Source organism: Misgurnus anguillicaudatus, chromosome 19 (genome assembly GCF_027580225.2).
Source record: "Misgurnus anguillicaudatus chromosome 19, ASM2758022v2, whole genome shotgun sequence".
Classification (NCBI taxonomy): Eukaryota; Metazoa; Chordata; class Actinopteri; order Cypriniformes; family Cobitidae; genus Misgurnus; species Misgurnus anguillicaudatus.
This window is the reverse complement of record NC_073355.2, coordinates 8,367,310-8,388,153: the sequence shown is the minus strand read 5'-3', so window position 1 is coordinate 8,388,153 and position 20,844 is coordinate 8,367,310. Positions and strand designations below refer to the sequence as shown.

At 37.0% G+C, this 20,844-nt stretch overlaps 3 protein-coding genes across 3 annotated transcripts; all 3 read right to left on the bottom strand.

Moving 5' to 3' along the window:
- Positions 1 to 1,646: 1,646 nt before the first annotated feature.
- On the bottom strand, positions 1,647 to 6,913 carry cldnk (claudin k). The gene is made up of 2 exons (XM_055185981.2): positions 6,657 to 6,913; positions 1,647 to 3,049 (listed from the first exon to the last, which is right to left on the bottom strand). Exon 2 carries the CDS (start codon positions 2,893 to 2,895, stop codon positions 2,245 to 2,247), a length of 651 nt encoding a protein of 216 aa, XP_055041956.1. The 5' UTR covers positions 2,896 to 3,049; positions 6,657 to 6,913; the 3' UTR covers positions 1,647 to 2,244.
- Positions 6,914 to 8,442: 1,529 nt separating this feature from the next.
- btr02 (bloodthirsty-related gene family, member 2) lies at positions 8,443 to 15,041 on the bottom strand. The gene is made up of 7 exons (XM_055185849.2): positions 14,942 to 15,041; positions 13,752 to 14,048; positions 13,526 to 13,609; positions 11,036 to 11,260; positions 10,715 to 10,856; positions 9,476 to 9,502; positions 8,443 to 9,391 (listed from the first exon to the last, which is right to left on the bottom strand). Exons 2-7 carry the CDS (start codon positions 14,043 to 14,045, stop codon positions 8,847 to 8,849), a joined length of 1,317 nt encoding a protein of 438 aa, XP_055041824.2. The 5' UTR covers positions 14,046 to 14,048; positions 14,942 to 15,041; the 3' UTR covers positions 8,443 to 8,846.
- Positions 15,042 to 16,699: 1,658 nt separating this feature from the next.
- LOC129429328 (GTPase IMAP family member 7) lies at positions 16,700 to 20,138 on the bottom strand. The gene is made up of 3 exons (XM_055185919.2): positions 20,004 to 20,138; positions 18,912 to 19,004; positions 16,700 to 18,829 (listed from the first exon to the last, which is right to left on the bottom strand). Exons 2-3 carry the CDS (start codon positions 18,967 to 18,969, stop codon positions 17,820 to 17,822), a joined length of 1,068 nt encoding a protein of 355 aa, XP_055041894.2. The 5' UTR covers positions 18,970 to 19,004; positions 20,004 to 20,138; the 3' UTR covers positions 16,700 to 17,819.
- Positions 20,139 to 20,844: the final 706 nt, after the last annotated feature.

Genomic DNA, 20,844 nt, shown 5'->3' with positions numbered 1-20,844 from the left:
GGTCTAGGCAAAAATATGTGTTTGTGTCAACCAGAAATAGGTTTCTTTATCCCTTATACCACACACTAGTCAAGACAACAATAACAACTTTCTGTTTTACAGCCCTTGATTTTCTCTAGTAGCCTAGTATTAGGTCATACATGAGTCGGTACCTGGCTCAGTAAACAATGCAGTCTATTGTGCTGGTGGTATTGTGCTAGCCATACAGTAGTATTGTACTAGAAACAGACCCCTATAACCACAATCAGAGATGCGTAGAGAGTCAAGAAAACCATGTATGGTGGTTTCATCATGGACTGTTTACACTTGACATCTCACAGTTGGTCATGTACAGAATAGATATATTCTGATCATTATATTTTTAACATACCTTTTATTATAATGCCTTTTATTTTAAGGCCTTTATAAAGACAAACATAAGCTGTTTATATTATTGTTTGTTATTTATCAACCTGTTTATATAAGAATGTATGTATTATCAGATAACAAAAATCTGTATATCAGTTTACAATTAGGAGGAAAATAAAGTGCTTTAATCTGTTGATATTACTCAAATTTCACCTTTTTATATATCACTGGTTCTCAAACGTTTTCAGCGTGCGGCCCCCCTTGTATACAGTTCAAGCCTTCGTGACCCACCCCCCAAGAAAATGTATAATTTTTCTAAGGTTTAATTACACAGAATTTATGATAATCTCAGGGCCTCAATTTGAAACCACTGTTATATATTTAAAACATTCATTATATATATATATATACATACATATACATATCCTTTATATATATATATATATATATCCTTTATTTATTTATTTATATATATCCTGTTATTATACATTATACAATTCGATCTATTCTTCTTTGTGTAATCTCCTTTAAACAGCAACACAAATCAGGCTGTGGGGATCCCCTATCAATGTGATGTCACATTGATTACACCTTAACCATAACCGCTCACATGGCAGATCTGCCATATTTTTTCCAAACTTCTGCCAAAATTCTTGCAATGAAATCAAGGTAATGATTTAAGCATTCTCTGGAATTAAACCCATGAGTCTGGTATTGCTAGCGCCATGCTGAACTACCCCTGACCTATAAAATGCCCTTTTAAATGCGTTTCTAGCTAAAATGTGTGTGTGCAGAAAAAAATCCTATTATTATACAAATCCATCTATTCTTCTTTGTGTAATCTCCTTTAAACCGCAACACAAAACAGGCTGTTGGGGATCTACTATCAATGTGATGTCACATTGATTACGCCGCCTTAACCATAACCGCTCACAGACTCTGCATTATGAGCGCGTATTCCAACCTTCTGCCAGAGACACATGTTTTGTCCGAAGCACATGTGTATCCGCTCTAACCCCTACTTTGCATACGGGGAGGGGAACAGAAGCTTTCTTTGCATTTAAAGAAATGGCCATGTTCAACATAATAAAAGATCTGTGATGTATTTTGAGCTGAAACTTTACAGACACATACTGGGGATACCTGAGACTATTTTTATATTGCTGAAAACACCTAGCGGCCCTTTAAGGCACAGCAGTGCAGTAACGCATAGCCTAATGTCAGATTCTAAAAAGCAATCATTAGTTGTATATTTTTAAGAACAGAGATACAGTATATCAAAAGAAATGACACAGATATGACTTTAAAGGATTTAAGGTTTTATTATTATTTTAACATAATGGGCAAACATAGATAAAGACAAGACTTATAAGTGGACATTAGAGGTGAAAAGAAAAATTGATTTCACATTTCTATTCTCTACTGTACCTCCATCACACAAACACATAACTATTTTGAATAATACCAAATAGATTAATGCAGTATCCACGTCCTGATATTACTGTAATAATCCTGAGATGAGAACTCATAAATTCAGAGCTTTGACTTATTATTTATTTAATGCCAAAATATATCTATGTGCAGTTTTGCTGACAGCAAAGATATTTAGGTACCTCAACAGTTAATTTATTCATCTATGTATGTTCCAATACGATGCTTAAGAATTTAGAGCAAACACAAGGTAACAATGCCTATAATAAAAGTCTATATTCAACAGAATTATATCTGAACTATCTGTAGCTGTTCAATTTATACTAAATTCAAAGCTTTGTACCGAAAACTTTACAGTAATCCTGACCCGACACAAATGCACCATAATATTAACTTGAATCTATCACAATAGGAAACACTAGCAGAGAAGACTTCCGGGGAGTGCCGTGGTGCCGCTGTTGCCCATTAAACGTAACCCTTGACCTGGGTAGCCCCACCGGCTCTGCGAGGGCTGCTCTCGTCGCTGCTAAATGTCGGAGAGGAAGGAATCCCGGGGGGATTTGACCCTGCGTAGAGCAACGATCCACCGATCAACAGCAAAGCCGAACCTCCCCACCCCAGGTAGAGAGCAGGGCCGAGCTCGCGCTTGTGAGGGGCCGCCACGTACGGGTCATAGAAGTCCCTGATGATTGAATGGGCGGTCCAGCAGACGGGTACGAGGATGAGGAACCCGGCGATGAAGAAGAGCACACCCGACACTCGGGCCAAGCGTGCCTTGGGGCTTTGGTGACCCACGCACTCTGTACACTTGACACCCAGAACCGCAAGTGTAAGTGCCAGGGTGCAGATGAGCAAGGAGAGGACAATGAGACCCCGGGCGGCTTTCATGTCACTGGGGAGAGCCAGTAAGCTGTCATACACCTTGCACTGTATTTCCCCTGTGCTCTGCCAGATACAATTCATCCACAGGCCCTCCCACGTGATCTGAGCCGTCACAATGTTGTTCCCGATAAAAGCGGTGACCCTCCACATGGGCAGGGTGCACGCTAGGAAGCTGCAAACCCAGCCGATGATGGACAAGACCAAGCCTAGCAGTTGCATGCCGGTTGTTGCCATGCTGAATCCAAGAACAATCACCACAAAATGTCCAAAAGAGAGTATGGATAGAAACCTCAGATAAACCTAAATGTCAGCAGAAGCCTTAAAAGCCCAAATCCTCTAAGGTTTTTTTCGCAGCTGGAATCCACAAAAAGGAAACAAACAAGTGGACCTACAGGAAAGAAAAAATAAAATCATGTCATATTCATAATGTTTTGAACATCTTGTGATCCGGACAAATCATCTTTCAGACAAACACAATTTGAGTCTTTTTAAAAACTGTCATGGCTCTTCCGAGCTTTGTAATGGTAGAAAACTGGGTCCATGACTATCAAGCCCAAGAAAGTGCATTCATCCTTCACATAAGTAATCCAGGGGGTTAATAAAGGTCTTCTGAGGGTAATCAATGTGATTTTGTCAGAAAAATATAAACATTTTTAAATATTTAAAATAGTATATAACATATAGTCGTGCGTAAGGTCTACGCCGTAGCTACCCGTATATTATCTGTACCTTGACGTGCACCTCGCAAAATTTATAACAGCTCCTCAGTTCTATGTGGACTGCAAGGGCTGTGAATGGTCCACTTGAACCACTCCCGTCAGTGTCATAGGTATTTCAGTGACAATATCAGTGACGCGGATGACGTGTTATCCTCAGATATGTTTGCAAAGTTTTTTTTCAAACTTACAGCGTACAACTCCCTCAGACTGTAAACAAAGCTCGGGCACAAAAAAACACAAAATAAAACCCAGCTGGGGTGCACCAGATAACACGTCGGCCGCGTTGTACGTTATCTGCGTCACTGCAGTCACTGATATTGTCACTGAAATACCTATGACACTGTTTTTTTACCTGACGGGAGGGGTTCTAGTGGACCAACCACAGCCCCCGCAGTCCACGCAGAACTGAGGCGCTGTTAAAAATTTTGCGGGGGTACTTTAGTCTCGCGCATGCGCTTCACAACAGATACGAAAGATAAGAGATGCTGAATAAGTTGTTATTTTCGGACCAAAATGTATTTTCGATGCTTCAACACATCATTCTAACTGACCCACTGATGTCACATGGACTACTTTGATGATGTTTTTATTCCCTTTTCGGACATGGACAGTATACCGTACGTAGGTTTTCAATGAAGGGTCAACAAGCTCTTGGACTAAAAATAAAACGAACAGACGTCTTACGAGTTTGGAACGGCATAAGGGTGAGTCATTAATGACATTATTTTCATTTTTGGGTGAACTATCCCTTTAAGATCCGGTGAGAGTAGACTCACAATATGCGCTATGAATTGTTTTAGATAGGGATAACTCAATATCTTCTTGTCTTTTATCGAAATCTTCCACTATTTTTTTTTAAATCCTTGGTTTAAACTTCTTATTTATGACTGGCATTGTTTTCGTCTCTCCTCTGTGTCTCCGCATTCGTCACTACGCATCGTACACTACGTCTATGCTGAAACTCTCTGGGGAATGTGCATTGGCCACTACTGAAGCTAGTTTATAAAGTTTTAAATATGGATATTTTTCGGATATGGATACTTTTCTTACAAAATCACACCGATTACCCTCAGAAGGCCTTTATTAATCTCCTGTGAGGATTACTTGATGGAAGCACTTTTTTGGGCTTGAAGGTTGTGAACTCTGTTGTCTACCGTTATAAAGCTCGGAAGAGCCAGGTCATTTACTAAAATAACTCAAATTGTGTTCGTCTGAAAGATGATGGATATATGTATCTCGGATGACATGAGGGTGAGGAAATCAAGGGGTAATACCATAATAGTAAATACCATATTACATATAGAGTAACAGTAAAAGAAATGCAAATTGTATTTTGACAAGCTTGTATTTTTGTTAAAGTAATAAAATACAAATCAATAAATCAATTATTATATCATTAAAGGAATATTCCCCATAATTTACTTACCCCCATGTCATCCAAGATATTTATCTTTGTTCAGTCGAAAATAAATTAAGTTCCAGGATTTTTCTTCATATAGTGGACTTTAGTGGACCTTAACAGTCGAAAGTATACTAGGGACGTCCACGTATGCGCGTCCGCGTGGACCGTCCGCGTGCAGCCCAAAATTTGAGACCACACAGACAGTGCGCGTACAGTCAGCGTACAACAGCACATGCCCATGAAAATATTTAGACAGGACACTCCACTAGAAAAAATTATACAAAGGAAATAGACAGCATTTGCACACACACTATCGTTTTTCTTCTTTAATACTTCTTCCAAGAACAGAAAGCTGTGGAGCATGTTCGTTACCATAATAGTTGATTCCTGTTCTTTGTTGTGTTGTTGTTTGTTCTAAACTGTATTTGCAATGGTGCATCAGCTACTTTTCTTCACCCATCCCAATGTTTTAATGTACTGTAAATGTCGCCAAATTTGAATAAGAAATCATTTGTATTACATATATAACAATCGCAACCATGGCATAATCTAGCGAAACGATCACCATTTTCGCAACAAAAAGAAGTGCCTTTAAACGATCAAGTCTTGCACTAGCCGTGTGATGCGCCAGCACGTCCTTACGTATTACATAATCACATCGAAAGGTCACGCATGACGCATGTGAAACTATCGCTCCAGTGTTTACAAGTGTGGAGAAAGAGTACCGTTCTGACGTTGTTGTATGTGAAATGATACTAATTAATGTCTTTGTGTTGGTTTATTGTTTAAAATGGTCCACATATGATTTCACATATGTAACGCATGACCTTTCGAAGTGATTATGAAAGGTCGCGCTGGCGCGTCACACGGCTCGTGCAAGATAAGAAGTTGTGGTTTAAAAGTTATTTTTTTGTGAAAGTGATGATCGCTGCTAGATTTGCCTCGGTTGGGATCTTTTAGAGCCCATTGAAGCTGCATTAAAACTACTAGAAACTAGGTCTAGTAAAGTCCACAATGTGGAGAAAAATCCTGGAATGTTTTCCTCAACAACAAAAAAAATAATAATATTTTTTCTTCTTGACTGAACAAAGAAAGACATAAACATCTTGGATGACATGAGGGTGAGCAAACTATTGGGATTTTTTACGAAAGTGAAATATTCCTTTAAATCAAGAATTTAATGAAACCTAATCTGTGAAGTTGTCCAAATCACTGTGATAAATGTTTGGCTTTAAGTTATGACCATATTCCTGAGTGAATATAAACTATCCTTTTTTGTTTTGGTATACTTGTACATAACATGCAAAAGTTAGCAGGAATACAGACATTACACTGTATATCCTTTAACGTTTATTCTATCCCAACTTTTTTGGTTTAAGCATTCATGTTTAAGCCCTGTGACTTTTGAATCAGTGTGTATTTTAATGTTATTGTTATTTGAATCATTTTTGTAATCAACATGACACCACAAATGCGATCAATGGAATTTGCATGTGTTTTACACTAAAATATTTTTATTATAAATTTTTAGGCATTGTTATCCATTAATAAATACAGAATGAGTTCTTTTTTCCTCTGTGGCTGTGGGTGTCAAGCTATGCCTGATGGGGTGAGGGGATTATCTCAGAAAAACATGAGAAGCCTCTATAACACAAGAAGCTTTCTTTGAATCTCAGAGTGGGGCAAGCAGACTTGGGTCTGTTTGTTTTTTATTCTGAATGCTGCTTCAAGATTGTTTCACAAGTGTTTACTTTCAATAATAAGCCCACTGCAATACTCATGGATCACTTGCCATTTTTATAATACTATCAATATCATATTGTAAGTTCTTTACTCATTCTTTACTTTCATGATAAATGACTAAAATGTGTTACCTGACGGATGTTTCTGAAGTTCTTCTTCAGTCAAAGATCAGCTAATCCTCTTCTTCATCAGGTACCTTCACAGCGTTCGACCTAAAATGCCCTTAAGCCTGTGATGTAGGTAAAAGCTACTGGAGAGGCTCAGTTATGATGGATGGACTTGGGCTGTGAGTTTCAGAGTCAAGGACAGGAGTGGAGTGGGGTGGCAGCTCAGCTCTGTGCAGCGGTGGGCAGAAACATGCGTTTATGTGTGCGATCGTGTCAGTACGTGAATGCGTTAATGTTTCTGAATGTGTCTCCCAGTGCCTGGTGTACCAACACAATAACTCGCTGTTCTCTCGCCCTCAAGCTCCTCCATCACCAGCCCAGCCCATCGGTTTAGTGCCTCTTTTTCATCTTTGGCCTTTTCGTTCCTTGATGTAAACTCTATAGTTACTTCCTATCATTTATTTTACTTTCACAGTTTCACAGAAAATGTTGGAGTATTACTTTCATGCCTCAGTGATGATGGAATATGTGTATATAAAACATAAATGACAAGCTGGAATAAATGTAATTGAGTTGCATTTAGGCTTTTACAACCATGTAAGCATTGCCAAAGAATGCATTGAAATAAATTGTTCTCTGTTATCTAGAAGGTATGTGGCTTTATTAAAGGTCCCGTGCTTTTTGTGTTTTTGAAGCTTTGATTGTGTTTACAGTGCGCGATATAACATTTGATCATGTTTCACGTGTAAAAAAATACAGTATTTTTCACACAATTTCCTAATTTCTATAGCGCTGTTTTCAACAGGCTGATGTCTTCCTTGTCCTACGAAGTCCCTCCTCCAGAAATACGTATCGAGTTCTGATTGTGTAGTTTGTTTAGTGTGTGATTTGATAGCAGCTTAGCTTGCCGTTAGCTTAGCTGGCAACTGACATATTTCTGTGGGCGGAGTTTAGTCAAAAAATTGTTTTACTGACGTCATTAAAGCAGGAAGTAGAGGGCTATAGTCCTGCTGTAGGCCTTCAAAGGCGAATTCTGTCAAAGAAAATAAATCGTCTGGCAGTGAACGTTAAGCTTTATTATTTTACAGGTATTATTTATGCTATTATAGCAATATTACACACTAACTAGGGTTTAAAAATGGGATCAGAACGTGACCTTTAAGTGCAAAAATTATCCAGAGATGGTTTTACATGTCCATTTACAACCCTAGGATTTGCCTTTAGAATAGAATGGTCTATTATTACCTTATTTTGAAAGGGTCATGAATAATAATGTTGAGCTTTGCTCTGATTGGCTGTTTCACAGAACCGCTCCTTTTAGTAGCTCTGTGTCTGTGCAAAGAGATTGAGCCTGTATCAGACAAAGATACAGAATTTGAGGAATTATCAATTGTTTGGAGATTGTTAATAGACGTTGCTACGTGGTAATTTTGTGTTTTTTTAGTATGAAGCTGCAAAACTGTCACGTCAATAGTAGAACTTCAGCATAAACGTTAGCATTAACTAGCATATAGCGCTAACTCAGCAGTCAAAATCAATCAATTTTGGGGGCGTACATCACAACTGTAACGTCACAGTTGGTGTTAGGTTGAGATTGGCCTGTTTCCAGCGGTCTTTTGCATGAACAAGGTTCACAGGAAACAATCGCATTTGAGGCTCACGCGATATGTCATTACCATGTACAGAACTCTTATAATTCATCTATGCCTAAATAAATACAGTTTTACCATCTTTGGCACCTTTAAGTTCAGCTGGACACATTGGATAAAATTGAATTTTTTATTGCTTCATATTTTATTTATTACAGAAATACAGTAGGCTGCAAACATTCACTGTAAAAAAAACTTTGCTGCCTCAAAATTTTTTGTTAAATCAACTCAGAAGTCATGTCAACAGAGATGAGTTGTCACAACAATATAGTTGAGAAAAGTCAACTTAATTTTGTAAGTTATAACAACTCACCTCTACTCAAAATAAATAATAGTAAGTTGAAATGATTTGAAAATCCGAGTTAATTATTTTAAGACAGCAAAGTATTTTTTACAGTGTTGGGACTCACAAAGAGTTTCATATTATTGTAACCATTTGAATTGTAATAGTAATAATAATAAATAAATAAGTTATATATTGCATAGTAAGGTAATTCAGACAGTATTTTGTAATAAAAAATAAATTACATCCTGGCAATAATAAGAAACGTAAAAACACATTGGTTCAGATGCTACAACAGTTGCTACTGATAATGAGCGGAGCAGTGTTTTTTCCTCCGTGCAGTCGTCCGGGGCTAAAGATGGGGTGGAGTTTATCTGTGAAACTATCTTTGAATGTGAAGATGTGAGTCCCAGTATCCGAACAAAAGAAAGAGACCCGGCCCTCCTCGTAGGCCAGGTAAACCGTCACTGTTCTGGGCTTCTGGATGAGGCACAGGGGCGTAGGAGGGAATGTGTTAGCAACATACTGCGTCCCATTCTTTAAACTAAGCATCCAGAAGCCATTGGATGGGCATACGGTGAATTTTCCTTTTCTGTTAACGGATTGTCTTGCTACGCCCAAGTCCCAGTCAGTCTTATCTCCGACCTCCACCTCCCACAGGTGTCTTCCATAACTCAAAGCTTCCTTAGCCATGACGTTGGCCACCCGGTCAAATCTTTTGGGGTTCTCTGACACTTCCTGCTGTTTATTTGCGTGTCTGACCTCCTTTCTGTCTTCAGAGATGTAGAGGTAAGCATGGGCTGTCCGAGGATTCAGTGTTACATCAACTGAAATGAGAAGGTCAACTGTTAGTCTTTCACATCCCATTGGGACAAGCCATTCATTAAAAATATTTATGTTAGAAACCATACCTGAGTATCTCTGCAGTCTTTTCAGTTCTGAAAAATACAATATGTATGATTTAAGTTTGTTTCATTTTATTTTATTTATAATGCTGTGTTCACACCAGCCACGGTAGAGGCGTCAAGCGCAAGTGATTTCAATGTTAAGTCAATGAAAAGACGCGTTGGCGCGCTTCTGGAGGTCTCGTGGCGCAAATGAGGCGTTTAGCATGGTGTAGCATTAGACATGATTTCGCCTCATTCATGCGTCTAGTTCGCGTTACTGGCGCGAATTGAGCGTTGCCGCGGGAAACGCGCAAGTTAAAAAATTTGAACTTTGGAGGAAAAGCGCGCCGGGTTAACCAATTAGGAGTTTGCTCTAGTGATGTGATTACAGGAAGCGAGCAAAGTGGCAGAAGCCCCTCCCATGAATGTGTTGATGACTAGAATTTGAAGCGAGTACACTCAAAATGTTCAAGCGTCCAACTACACGCGGTAGACGCAATTTTGATGCCTCAAACGCGTCTGGTGTGAACCGAGCACAAGAATATTTCAATATATGGGTGTTTTTATTCTTTTTATGATGTAGCTAATTTATGTAAGCAATAAGGTGCGAAAGGCTGTTGTAAATAAGTTATGGCTGATGGACGTCAAATGTAACCCTTTAAGTCGTGACTTATAGCACTAGCCTCGAGTACCTTAATGCTTTTATAAAATGGTTAACCCACACAATACAAACATTAAAGCAAAAAAAGTATGCATCATTGCAACTTTCATTACGTAAAAATCAAAAGTTTTTTTTCTGCTGGAAAAAATTACCGCTGACCAAACATTTCACATGTTCCTGTATAGCTTAGAGCATTGAAGTATATAACATATTTCAAAATGCAACAACTACATTTTTAATTTTACAAGCCATACAGTACAGTATAAAAGTTTGTATAAAGTATAAAATATAAAAATATATTGGTGAAAAATAAACATATTGCAAAATATCTTTCAGCACATATATTTTTTAGCATTTTTTTTATATTTTGAAATATTTTTTTCTAATATGGGCGTTCATAGCTGTGGTTTATTGTAAATAAAACACAGCTTTGACCAATAAGAATTAATGACTGAAACAAAGCGTTTTATAAAAATGCAATAATGCGTTTAGGACTGTTAGACTATATTGTAGGTTCTCAAGTAAAGCGATGTTCTTCAGCCGAACTTTAACCTATAGTCTTGTATCACATTGCTAATAAATAACTAATACATCATACATACCAGCTTTCGAAAGCCTTTTAGATTCCTGCATGACTATATCCACAAAGTCAACCACAGCCTGTCTGGTGAAGCCCACACAAGGATCAGTCTCAAGTGTGACCTTAGACCAGTCTCTCATCGGTTTGGGTATATGACTGAAACTCTGGAGATGAAAATACATACGTTACTCTTTACTGTGCAAAACTTGTTTTAAAGCAAACAGTACAATAAAAAAGGAGCCATATTGCAACGGAAAAGTCATTCCTCTTTCTATTGATAGGAAAAACAGCAGTTATTTTGATAACAAGAACAGCTTAGACCAGTCAAAGGTGTATATAAAACCTTTTTAAGACGCTCTTTGTCATTTAAGAGCTCTGAACTGGCGTGTCCATTATTCAGCTCTTGGATCTCTCTCTCCAGCTCTTTCACAAGTCTGTCAACCCTCTTCTCCGCCTGTTTTTGTTTCTGCTCGACAGCGGCCATCACCAGCTTATGGCTCTTCTCTAAGGTGCTCAGCAGAGAGGAAAACACCTTGTGACTTTCCTGAACCTCTTTGAGACACGAGTTCTGTGTGGAGGAAAAAAACACCTTAAACAAACACTATACACATACTATATTGATTTACTCACCTCTGAGACCAGTGGCGGCTCGTGACTGCTCTTCCGAGGGGCGCAAATTCAAAATCATGTGTGTTGCTTGTGTTTTTAAAATATGTGTTTGTTGAGTCATGTGAGCCAGGTGCTTCACGTGTTTTGTCAAGGTGGGTGCCTGCTGCACATGCGTCAAAACCGTTTATGATAAAACGCGAGCATCTCTTTTATCATAAACCCTTTAGATGCGTCTGCAGCACGCACCCATTTTGACAAGACACGTGATGCCCATAGAACAACCCGACACACAGATCACATGTTTTGAAATTACGCACCACACACATGATGGACTACATACATGTTGTGACAAACTTCGCATCATGCGCCCTTTAAAAAAGAAGTCACTGGCCGCCACTGCTTGAGACAATACAATGTCACTGCCATATTTTAAGATCTGTCAGTGCAAGTTATTTTCAGTTGAGAAAGCTCAAACATGAGTCTTAGTGTATGTTCAGACTTATGCATTGTCTATGAAACCGGGGGTATAAGTAATAATGATAAAATTTATTACATTTGTGAACTAAAACATTTTCAATCAACAAAAGATCAGGGGCTTTTGACAAACCATAAGGCGCTTAAACAAACTTGCAATGCCACTTGGCCAGGCCCATGGAAACAATATGCAGTGATTCATTTAGTGATGATTTAGCCTTTTGTGACACTGATCACCATAATGGTGACTTTAAATGAACATTTCAGTAAAACATTCATTTACTGAAATGTTCATTTAAAGTCACCATTATGGTGATTACTGTTTTCTTTATACACTTTTACACTTTAGACTTGACATATCTCTTTTTCATCAATAGCAGCAGTGTTTTAGTACGAACACTTCTGTGTTGAGAAACAAATACATTGATTGCCTTAAAGGATTAGTCCATTTTTTTTTTTAAATCTGGATAATTTACTCATCACCATGTCATCCAAAATGTTGATGTCTTTCTGTGTTCAGTCAAGAAGAAATTATGTTTTTTGAGGACAACATCACAGGATTTTTCTAATTTTAATGGACTTTAATGGATCCCAACACTTAACAGTTTTAATGCAGTTAAAAAGTTTCAAAGGACTCCAATCGATCCCAAACGAGGCATAAGGGTGTTATAAACATAAACAAAAAAAGGAACTTTTAAACCACAACTTCTCGTCCTCCTCCGGTCGTGCGATGCGCCAGCGCGACCCCACGCAATACGCCGTCACGTCAAGCGGTCACGGATGACGTATGCGAAACTCTGCCCCAGTGTTTACAAGTGTAAAAAGAAAGAGGACCGTTCCGACGTTGTTGTATGTCAAATGATACTAATTAATGTCGTTGTGTCCGTTTATTGTTTAAAATGGCCCGCAAATGTGCGTTTCATAAATGCAACACGTTACCTTTCGATGTCATTACGCAATAACGTGAGGTCACGGTGACGCGTCACATGACTGGAGGAAGAAGAGAAGTTGTGGTTTAAAATTTCCTAATTTTTATTTTTCTTGCCAAAAATGACAATCGTTTCGCTAGATAAAACCCTTATGTCTCGGTTGGGATCGTTAAGGGTCCTTTGAAACTCCGTTGAAACTGCAATTTTAAACTGCATTAAAACTGTTAAGTGTTGGGGTCCATTAAAGTCCATTAAAATTAGACATGTTTTCCTCAAAAAACATAATTTCTCATCAACATTTTGGATGACATGGTGGTGAGTAAATTATCTGGATTTTGTTTTTGAGAAAATGGGCTAATCCTTTAAGTTGTCATTTAGATTACGATAAAGAAATTAGTGTTTTAAGGGTGTTTGGCAGCACTCCTGTAATAATTCAGCACATGGGAACTCAGTTACAAGTTTTTCTCTGTAAATTATTCAAATACAATTTATATACTGCTAATATACAGTAATATACTGCAAAAATTTTGACCAGTGTTGTCTATTTACAAGAATAAAGTAGCCGAATGAACTGCACTTACACTGTAATTCTAAATACAGTAAAAAATGTAAACTAAACAATACTTTGCAGGAGAAAATGCTGCCGTTATTTACACATTTACAGTGAAGTTTTAAAGTAAAAAAAAAACAGTTTATGACTTGCAAATCATTGATCGCAAGAAATAGATTTGAAATCTACGACAGAGAGATTATCAATGAATAATGGTGTATAGTTTAGTTAGTCACACTATATTGTTTGGCTTTATTTTTTATAGTCATACCTTTAAGAGCTTTAAGGAATCCTGAAGTTTCCCAACTTTTAGCACTCTCTCCTGGATCATTTGTTCCACCTCTCCTGCATTCTTCTGTTATCGATATACGCGTAAAAACAAATCACAAGGTGTTAAAATGGCTGCCAAATTTCAGGAATGTTGTCTTACTCATTCTTTACTGTACTATAAATCATTACATTCCTTTATACAGTCTGCACCTTGTACTAGTACTCACAGGTTCATCTTGCAGTTCATCCATACTAAAGAACTTTGATTTAGCAGTCAGTCGTGTTTTCCTGTAGTTTTCAGTGACGTCCGCCAGTATGCGGTTTACGCTGAGATGGGGCCTGGAGCCGAAGTCCCGCCTGCAGAGGGGACACTCGTCCGTGCCGCTGCGGCTCCAGTACATACGGAGGCACATTTTACAAAAGCTGTGTCCACAGGGCGTAGTGACGGGGTTACTGAAGATCTCCTCACACAGAGAACACAAGAACGGTTTCTCAGAGAGGAGGCTCATGGTTGATTCCATTGCCTGATCACAACACAATAAAATAACTCATTACACAAAGTGTATAGTGCTCTTTTCTCACATAAGAGGCATTTCAAGCATAGTTTAGCAGCTGATGCACTTTAACACAGTTAAGCCTGGTGTTATGCAATCCAGCATTAAGCAATAAAAGGTCTCTCGCATATATATTGGGAGTTTTATGTCTTTGGCACACAATGAATGACAGGTTGTGTTTTGTAAAATGGTTAGATCATGTTCCCTGCACAGTAACTTTAAAGTCATTTGTCTATTCACACTAAAAGACAACAGAAAGGTTGTTCAGATCTTCTTTATGGAACCATTCATCCAAAAATGGTTTTTTATATGCCATTGTGAAGCACCTTTATTTTTAGGAGTAACAAACAAAATGATAAAGAATAAAAAAATTACCTCCTAGTATGACTTTTGTAATACAGTATCTGCCATTATGTTAAGCTTGCTCTATTGTGCTTATGTAAATATTTACAACACTTGTATTTTTTCCCTGTCCATTCAATGACATGGGAATTCTTCATAGACTTTCTTTCAACATGAGCAGACTGTGGTATGAGGAAGAACAAGCTAAACCAGAATTCCCATTTCGTCATTAGGTCAAATCTAAATATTTATCTAGTAGGTTTCGGGACTGATTAACAGGTTGACTAAACAAACGCTTTCCTAACCTAGTATTTATTTCAAGAGTTAGCTTCTATCCAACAAAACTATTAGTTTAATTACAAGATTGAACTTTATTATAGATTTACTGTATGTAAAAGTAAAAAATGTATGACACACGTAGATCTTGTTTAAAAAGCTGGATTGTGAGTTTGCTCTACTGTTTGTCTTTTAAGATAAAATATAAGTTAAAATAAAGTAATTTGATGATTGTTGGATCTTACCTGTATTTGAGAGCGTAAAGGGAGCTGTCTGTGTCTCTTACCGTGAGTTTCCTCAAACTGAAGTGAATCATGCAGAACAAAGGTGTGTTTTCAACTATAGGGGAGGGGCCAGACAATGCTTGCCTTAGTAATAACACTGAGGTGTAGTAAATATAGTTACATAATATAATCATTATAATAGACAGATTCAACTAACTGCTTTCAAAATAGTTTTTATTATGGTATAACAGTAAATTCAAACAAATATATATATTTATTAAAGGGGACATTTCACAAGACTTTTTTAATATGTAAAATAAATCTTTGGTGTTCCCAAATTACCTACATATGTAAAGTTCTAACTCAAAAAATCATATAGATAATTTATTATAACATGTTAAATTTGTCACTTTGTAGGGGTGAGCAAAAATGTGCTGTTTTGGGGTGTGTCCTTTAAAATGCAAATGAGCTGACCTCTGCCATAAATGGCAGTGCTGTCGTTGGATAGTGCAGATTAAAGGGATAGTTAACTTTAAAATGAAAATTCTGTCATCACCCACTCATCCCCATGTCGTTTTAAACCTGCACGAATTTCATTTTTTCTGATGAACACAAAAGAAGACACCCTGACAAATGATGGCAAGCACGCAGTTGACGGTATCCATTAAATTCCATCATATTTTTTATTCCTACTATGGAAGTCAATGGTCACTATCTGCTTTGTGTTTACCATCATTTCTCAAAAGAAATTATTTTGTGTTCATCAGAAAAAAAAAATTCATACGTGTTTGTAACCATAGATACACCACATGTCGCCTTGGGGTTCTGACTATGGGTTTACACCAAACGCGAAGCGTGCAATCGCATCACGTTGCTCGCTCTAGATTACTTGCGGGATTTAACTTCGTGTCATGCAAATTTTTTGCTCAAGTTGCTCAAGTGTTTTCACGGCAAACGTGTCGCCCATATCGCGTCATTCGCATCGCCCCAGATAAGGACGCGTCTCATTGAACTCGCACCTGGTGTAAACCCACAGTAAGCATGCGTCAAAACCGCTGCCATCTTAGAACAGGGGTCTTGTCATAGGAAGTATCTAAAGCTGCTATCTCTGCCTGTACTTCAAATTTATAGACGATGCCGGACTTTTGTGCTGTGTATGGATGTTAGGCCTACTAGCACTATGCATTATAGTTAGAAAAAGTAGATTTTCATAATATCCAAACTTTTTTTTTTTTCTGGACTCAATGCTAAAAACATGTCTGACTGTTGAAACGAACCAAAAGAAAACCAAGAAAATTGCATTAATGAGGATTTATGGTGATTTTATTTCCGATACACCATTGCCTACAATGACGCTGATGCGGGGCCCCCCTGTTTCAAGATGGCGGCTCTAGTTGACGCATTCGGTCCAATGACCTGCTGTAGTCAAAGCGACATCTATGTGTATCTATGGTTTGTACCAACATGAGAGTGAGTAAAAGATGACAGAACCTTAACTCCAAAGAGAACTGTCCCTCTAAGTGGCGGTATTATCCCCTTCTGACATCACAGGGGGAGCCAAAATTCTATGATTTATTTTTTTCTCATTCTTGCAGAGAAAGATTTACCAAAACTAAGTTACTGGGTTGTTTTTTTCTTACATTTTCTAGGTTGATAGAAGCACTGGGTACCCAATTATAGCACTTAAACATGGAAAAGGCACATTTTCATAATATGGCCCCTTTAAAAGTATTAAGCTTTAATAAATATAAATATATATAATATAATAAAGATATGAAATGAAATATATGTGTTCTCTTTTTTATTGTTTCAAAGTCATACAGTACATCTTAAATCTAGTTCATGTTTTGTAGTTTTCCAAATCATTTCTGAGTTTTGCCTTGCAGCCAGAGGCGCCGAACACTACTTAAGTATTTTTACTTTCTACATAAAAAAAGTTTTAAGTATTCGTATTTTATCAGTGTTTTTCTTTGGAAAACATACACTCCAAAAGCATATTATTATAATTTTTACTCCACTTCATTTCAGAATTTCAAGTTTTTGGTTTATATTTAATATTTAAGTACATTAAACATCTAGAAAAGTAAAAGTACATCTAGAAAAGTAAAAGTACACAATTTTTATGTAATTAGGTATTAATTAGGTATTAAATCAATTTTAATATAAAAGGAATACACAGTATAATCCTATGCTTTAGAATGTAGTGAAATTTTTTTAGTAAAGTACATTTTTTCCCAAGACAAACACTCTGATAAAGCACAGATACTTGGAAAAGTTACTTAAAATATTCAAGTAGTGTCTGCCTCTGCTTGCAGCATGTCTCATGTTATTATCGCCTTAAGCATGAATCACTGTTGTTGTATTTGACAATTGTTTGTCACTAATCACAAGTATTTGCTAAATTAATTAATGCAAATGTATTAACAGAAGTATTTTAAACATTCAAGAAGACTGTACACAGTACAATTTCACTTCCAACCCACTAGAGGTCAATAAACATTACTTTACCACTTTGGCATCTCTGTTAAAATTTGTACCTGCTTATAAAAACAAGAAAGATTTCTAAAACAACAATTGTTTGCAAAGTTTGATAGCACAAAAATATAAATTGACAAAAATGTATACATCAAATCAAATCAACATTTATAGAGCACTTCAAAATGGAGATGCTACATAAAATGCATAAAAAAATAAAAATACAGCAAATACAGCAATAATCGATAACGGAAAACCGTCATATTTTTAATAATGACCGATAAGACCACGTCAAAGATTGAAATCAATCTTGCTTGGAAAGACAGCACAACATGAATGTTTCAATTGTTTCTCTTATTTAGTCATATGTTTGTCATATTGCTCCGGCGGGCTACGCATTAAATATAATCACAGTCCCATTTATTTACTCATGCAAAGTAGTCTCTCTGCGAACTTCTGTAAAGTAATTGGCCATGTAGCTCCACGCCGCATTCGCCGCACCTCCAAGTATTCCCCCAAGCCCAGCACCAATAGCGGCTGCTACGGCCATACCATCAACTCCGAGTCCGATTGCAAATCCTAGTAGTGCACCAGTAAGCGCACCCTTTCCTATTGCTGCAGCATAGTCAACAAGCCTGATCGTAAAACCAAGTTTGTCTGCAACGACCAGCTCTGCCATTTCCCTGCACTCTTTATTTACTCTTTTTTCATATTTGTTTTTCTCAGTGGCAAGCTCCTCTCCTGAATATTCATTCTCCAATGCATTCATCTTCCTGTTGATCGCTTTCTCCTTTGACTTCCTGAGGAACTTCTCCTCTATCTTGATTCTTTTGTCAGCATCCTTATATTCTGGGTTCGAGAAAATTCCATGCTCCAAAACCATCTCATCGATCTTGGAAAACAACGCTTGTGTTTGACTTTCATCAGTTTGGTTTTTTTCCTCATTAAAGAAGATGTAGTTCTGCCCACATTTATCAGCAAGGTCTCTGAAGTTCCTGTCCCTCTTGACCTCCTCCTCTACGGAAAGGGTTTTCAGATCTTTATCGTGGTATAAAACAATCAATGTGTGCTTTAAAATGCTTTCTCCGAAGTAGTGTATGACAAGTTTTAATATGTCAATGAGTTCAGGGGTCAAATGAAATGGGTCCAGAACAAAGAGAACAGCGTGAGGGCCTGGGCAGGAGAAACAAATAGCCTTCCTCAGCTCCTTATGAAGTATCTGCTCTGGCAAATCATTCTCCTTAAGATTTGGCATGTTGACCAGAGTTACGTTTCTCTCTAGCACGACCCCTTGACTTTTCTTGGTGGCTGAAATGTGGACATCATCTCTGTTGAAGATCTCAGGCCTCAAAAGAGAGCGCGACAGTGAGATCTGACTCAGAATTGGGCTGCCAAACGCCAACATCCTCAATGCTGATGTGTTATTACAGCTCACTGTAAAATGAAATTATTCTTAATTATTTGTTTTTTAATGAACTGTAATGCATCAAATGTACTGATTTCTCAATCAACTCACTATTAGGTGGTTTATCAAGGCTCAGTCGTCTCCTAATATTTCTTTCGGGTCCTGCCATCTTAAAAGGAGCTGAAGGATTTTGATTATGTTACCCTATTAAAGAAAAAGACAAGTTTGAAATTGAGCAGAAGAATAAAACATGGGCAGCCATTTAAATTTTCCTATACTTTTATTTCTACTATGAGTCCCAGACTAAAACATAGTGAGCTGCATTTTTTAAAAATCATCATTACTGCTTTCAGCTATACCCTGATTTATATACACACACGCACACACAAACATACCCTTACAACAATTTTGTGTATTTTTGACGCTCAATTAAATATGAGGCACAAAAGAAATGTATATTTTATTTTAATGTTCAACATGTTTATGTTTATTACTTATAAAATGGTTTCCCGGACAGGTATAATCCTAGTCCCAGACTAAAAGACATGTTTAAGCTGTCTTCATTTAAAAACATCTTGCACCGACATTAATATATCAGTGTCATTGCTTTGTCCAAGATACACACCCGTCATGTTTAATTTTTTTGTAAGGTGTGTTTTTAAAAACTACCTAAATGTGCTAATTTAACCAAGTTCCTGGATTAATCTAAACCCATCTAGGGAACCGCCCCTATTACCCATGAAATGATCCGACCATATTTTAAACGCAGAATTACATCAAAATATCTGTTTATTAACAAATACTTACAGTTTTAACTTATACAAAAGTGCAATCACATAAATCGTGTTTCAAATTTACAAATACTTGTTTATTGTTACATATTACTATTAGTTATATATTACTTTCCAGCTGTTATGTAGGCTATGAGCCCACAAAACAAATGTTAGATATAGTCTATGTTTTTTTTCCACCCTCAAAAGCTGATTTTAAAAACACTTAAAGCAACTTAAATAAAATAGCTGAGATAAATGATCTCATACCAATATTTATATAACCTCCTTAACAGATACGTTTTCTCCAAATATGCAGAGCCTGAGACTTTGTACTTTCGATTTGGATTTTCGCAATCAAGTGACGCCATTTCAAGTAATTTCTTCAACTGGAACACACTAATACATTATAGCTTGTATATATTTAACATACCTCGATCTCAGATATACGTCCTGTAATTTGCATCGATCCAAACACATGAAATGAAAGCGAGTGGAAGTGTTGTTTTTATAATAACATCCGGTGACACCTGAAACCGAAACTAAAAGGTGTGTTCGACTTCATGCGGCGCCGCTAGAACAAACAACCGGATGACGTCAAAGTACCGCGAGAATGATTCAAGAAATCATATTTCGTATCGCTCTCGCGATACTTTGACGTCATCCGGCTGTCGATTCTTGCGGCGACGCATGAAGTTGAACAAGCCTTAATTCTTTCCCTTACGAAGATTAGTGGGCCTACTGTTGTAAAATCATGGGTACCACAAAATTCTGTTATTCTATTTAAATGAAATACAAATGTCAAAAGATACTTTTATACTTTGAAAAATATTCAAAATATGATGTTTCAAATTATTATGCGTTTATTATGCTTTAATATTATTATTATTATCATCATCATTATGATGATTATTATGATTATTATTATTATTATTATTATTATTATGCTTTAACCAAAATTTAATGATAAAATGGATTAAAATGATCCAAAAACAGATATCTGTCAAATGTGCTGCATGGACAAAAAACAAACATTGTACAAAAAACAAACATTGTCCAAAAAACAAACACAATGTAAATTAAATAATGTATTACAAAAGTTACATAATGATTTATTTCACTTGAAGACGCAAGTATTGCATCCCTAAGTTGATGTTTTGAATTATAGTGCTGTCCACCTCACATATCTTTATATAATGGTGCTCCACAGGCTCTTAAATAGGACTAAGGTCAGAGCATAATGGTGGTCACACCTTGATTTCTTTCTTATTTTA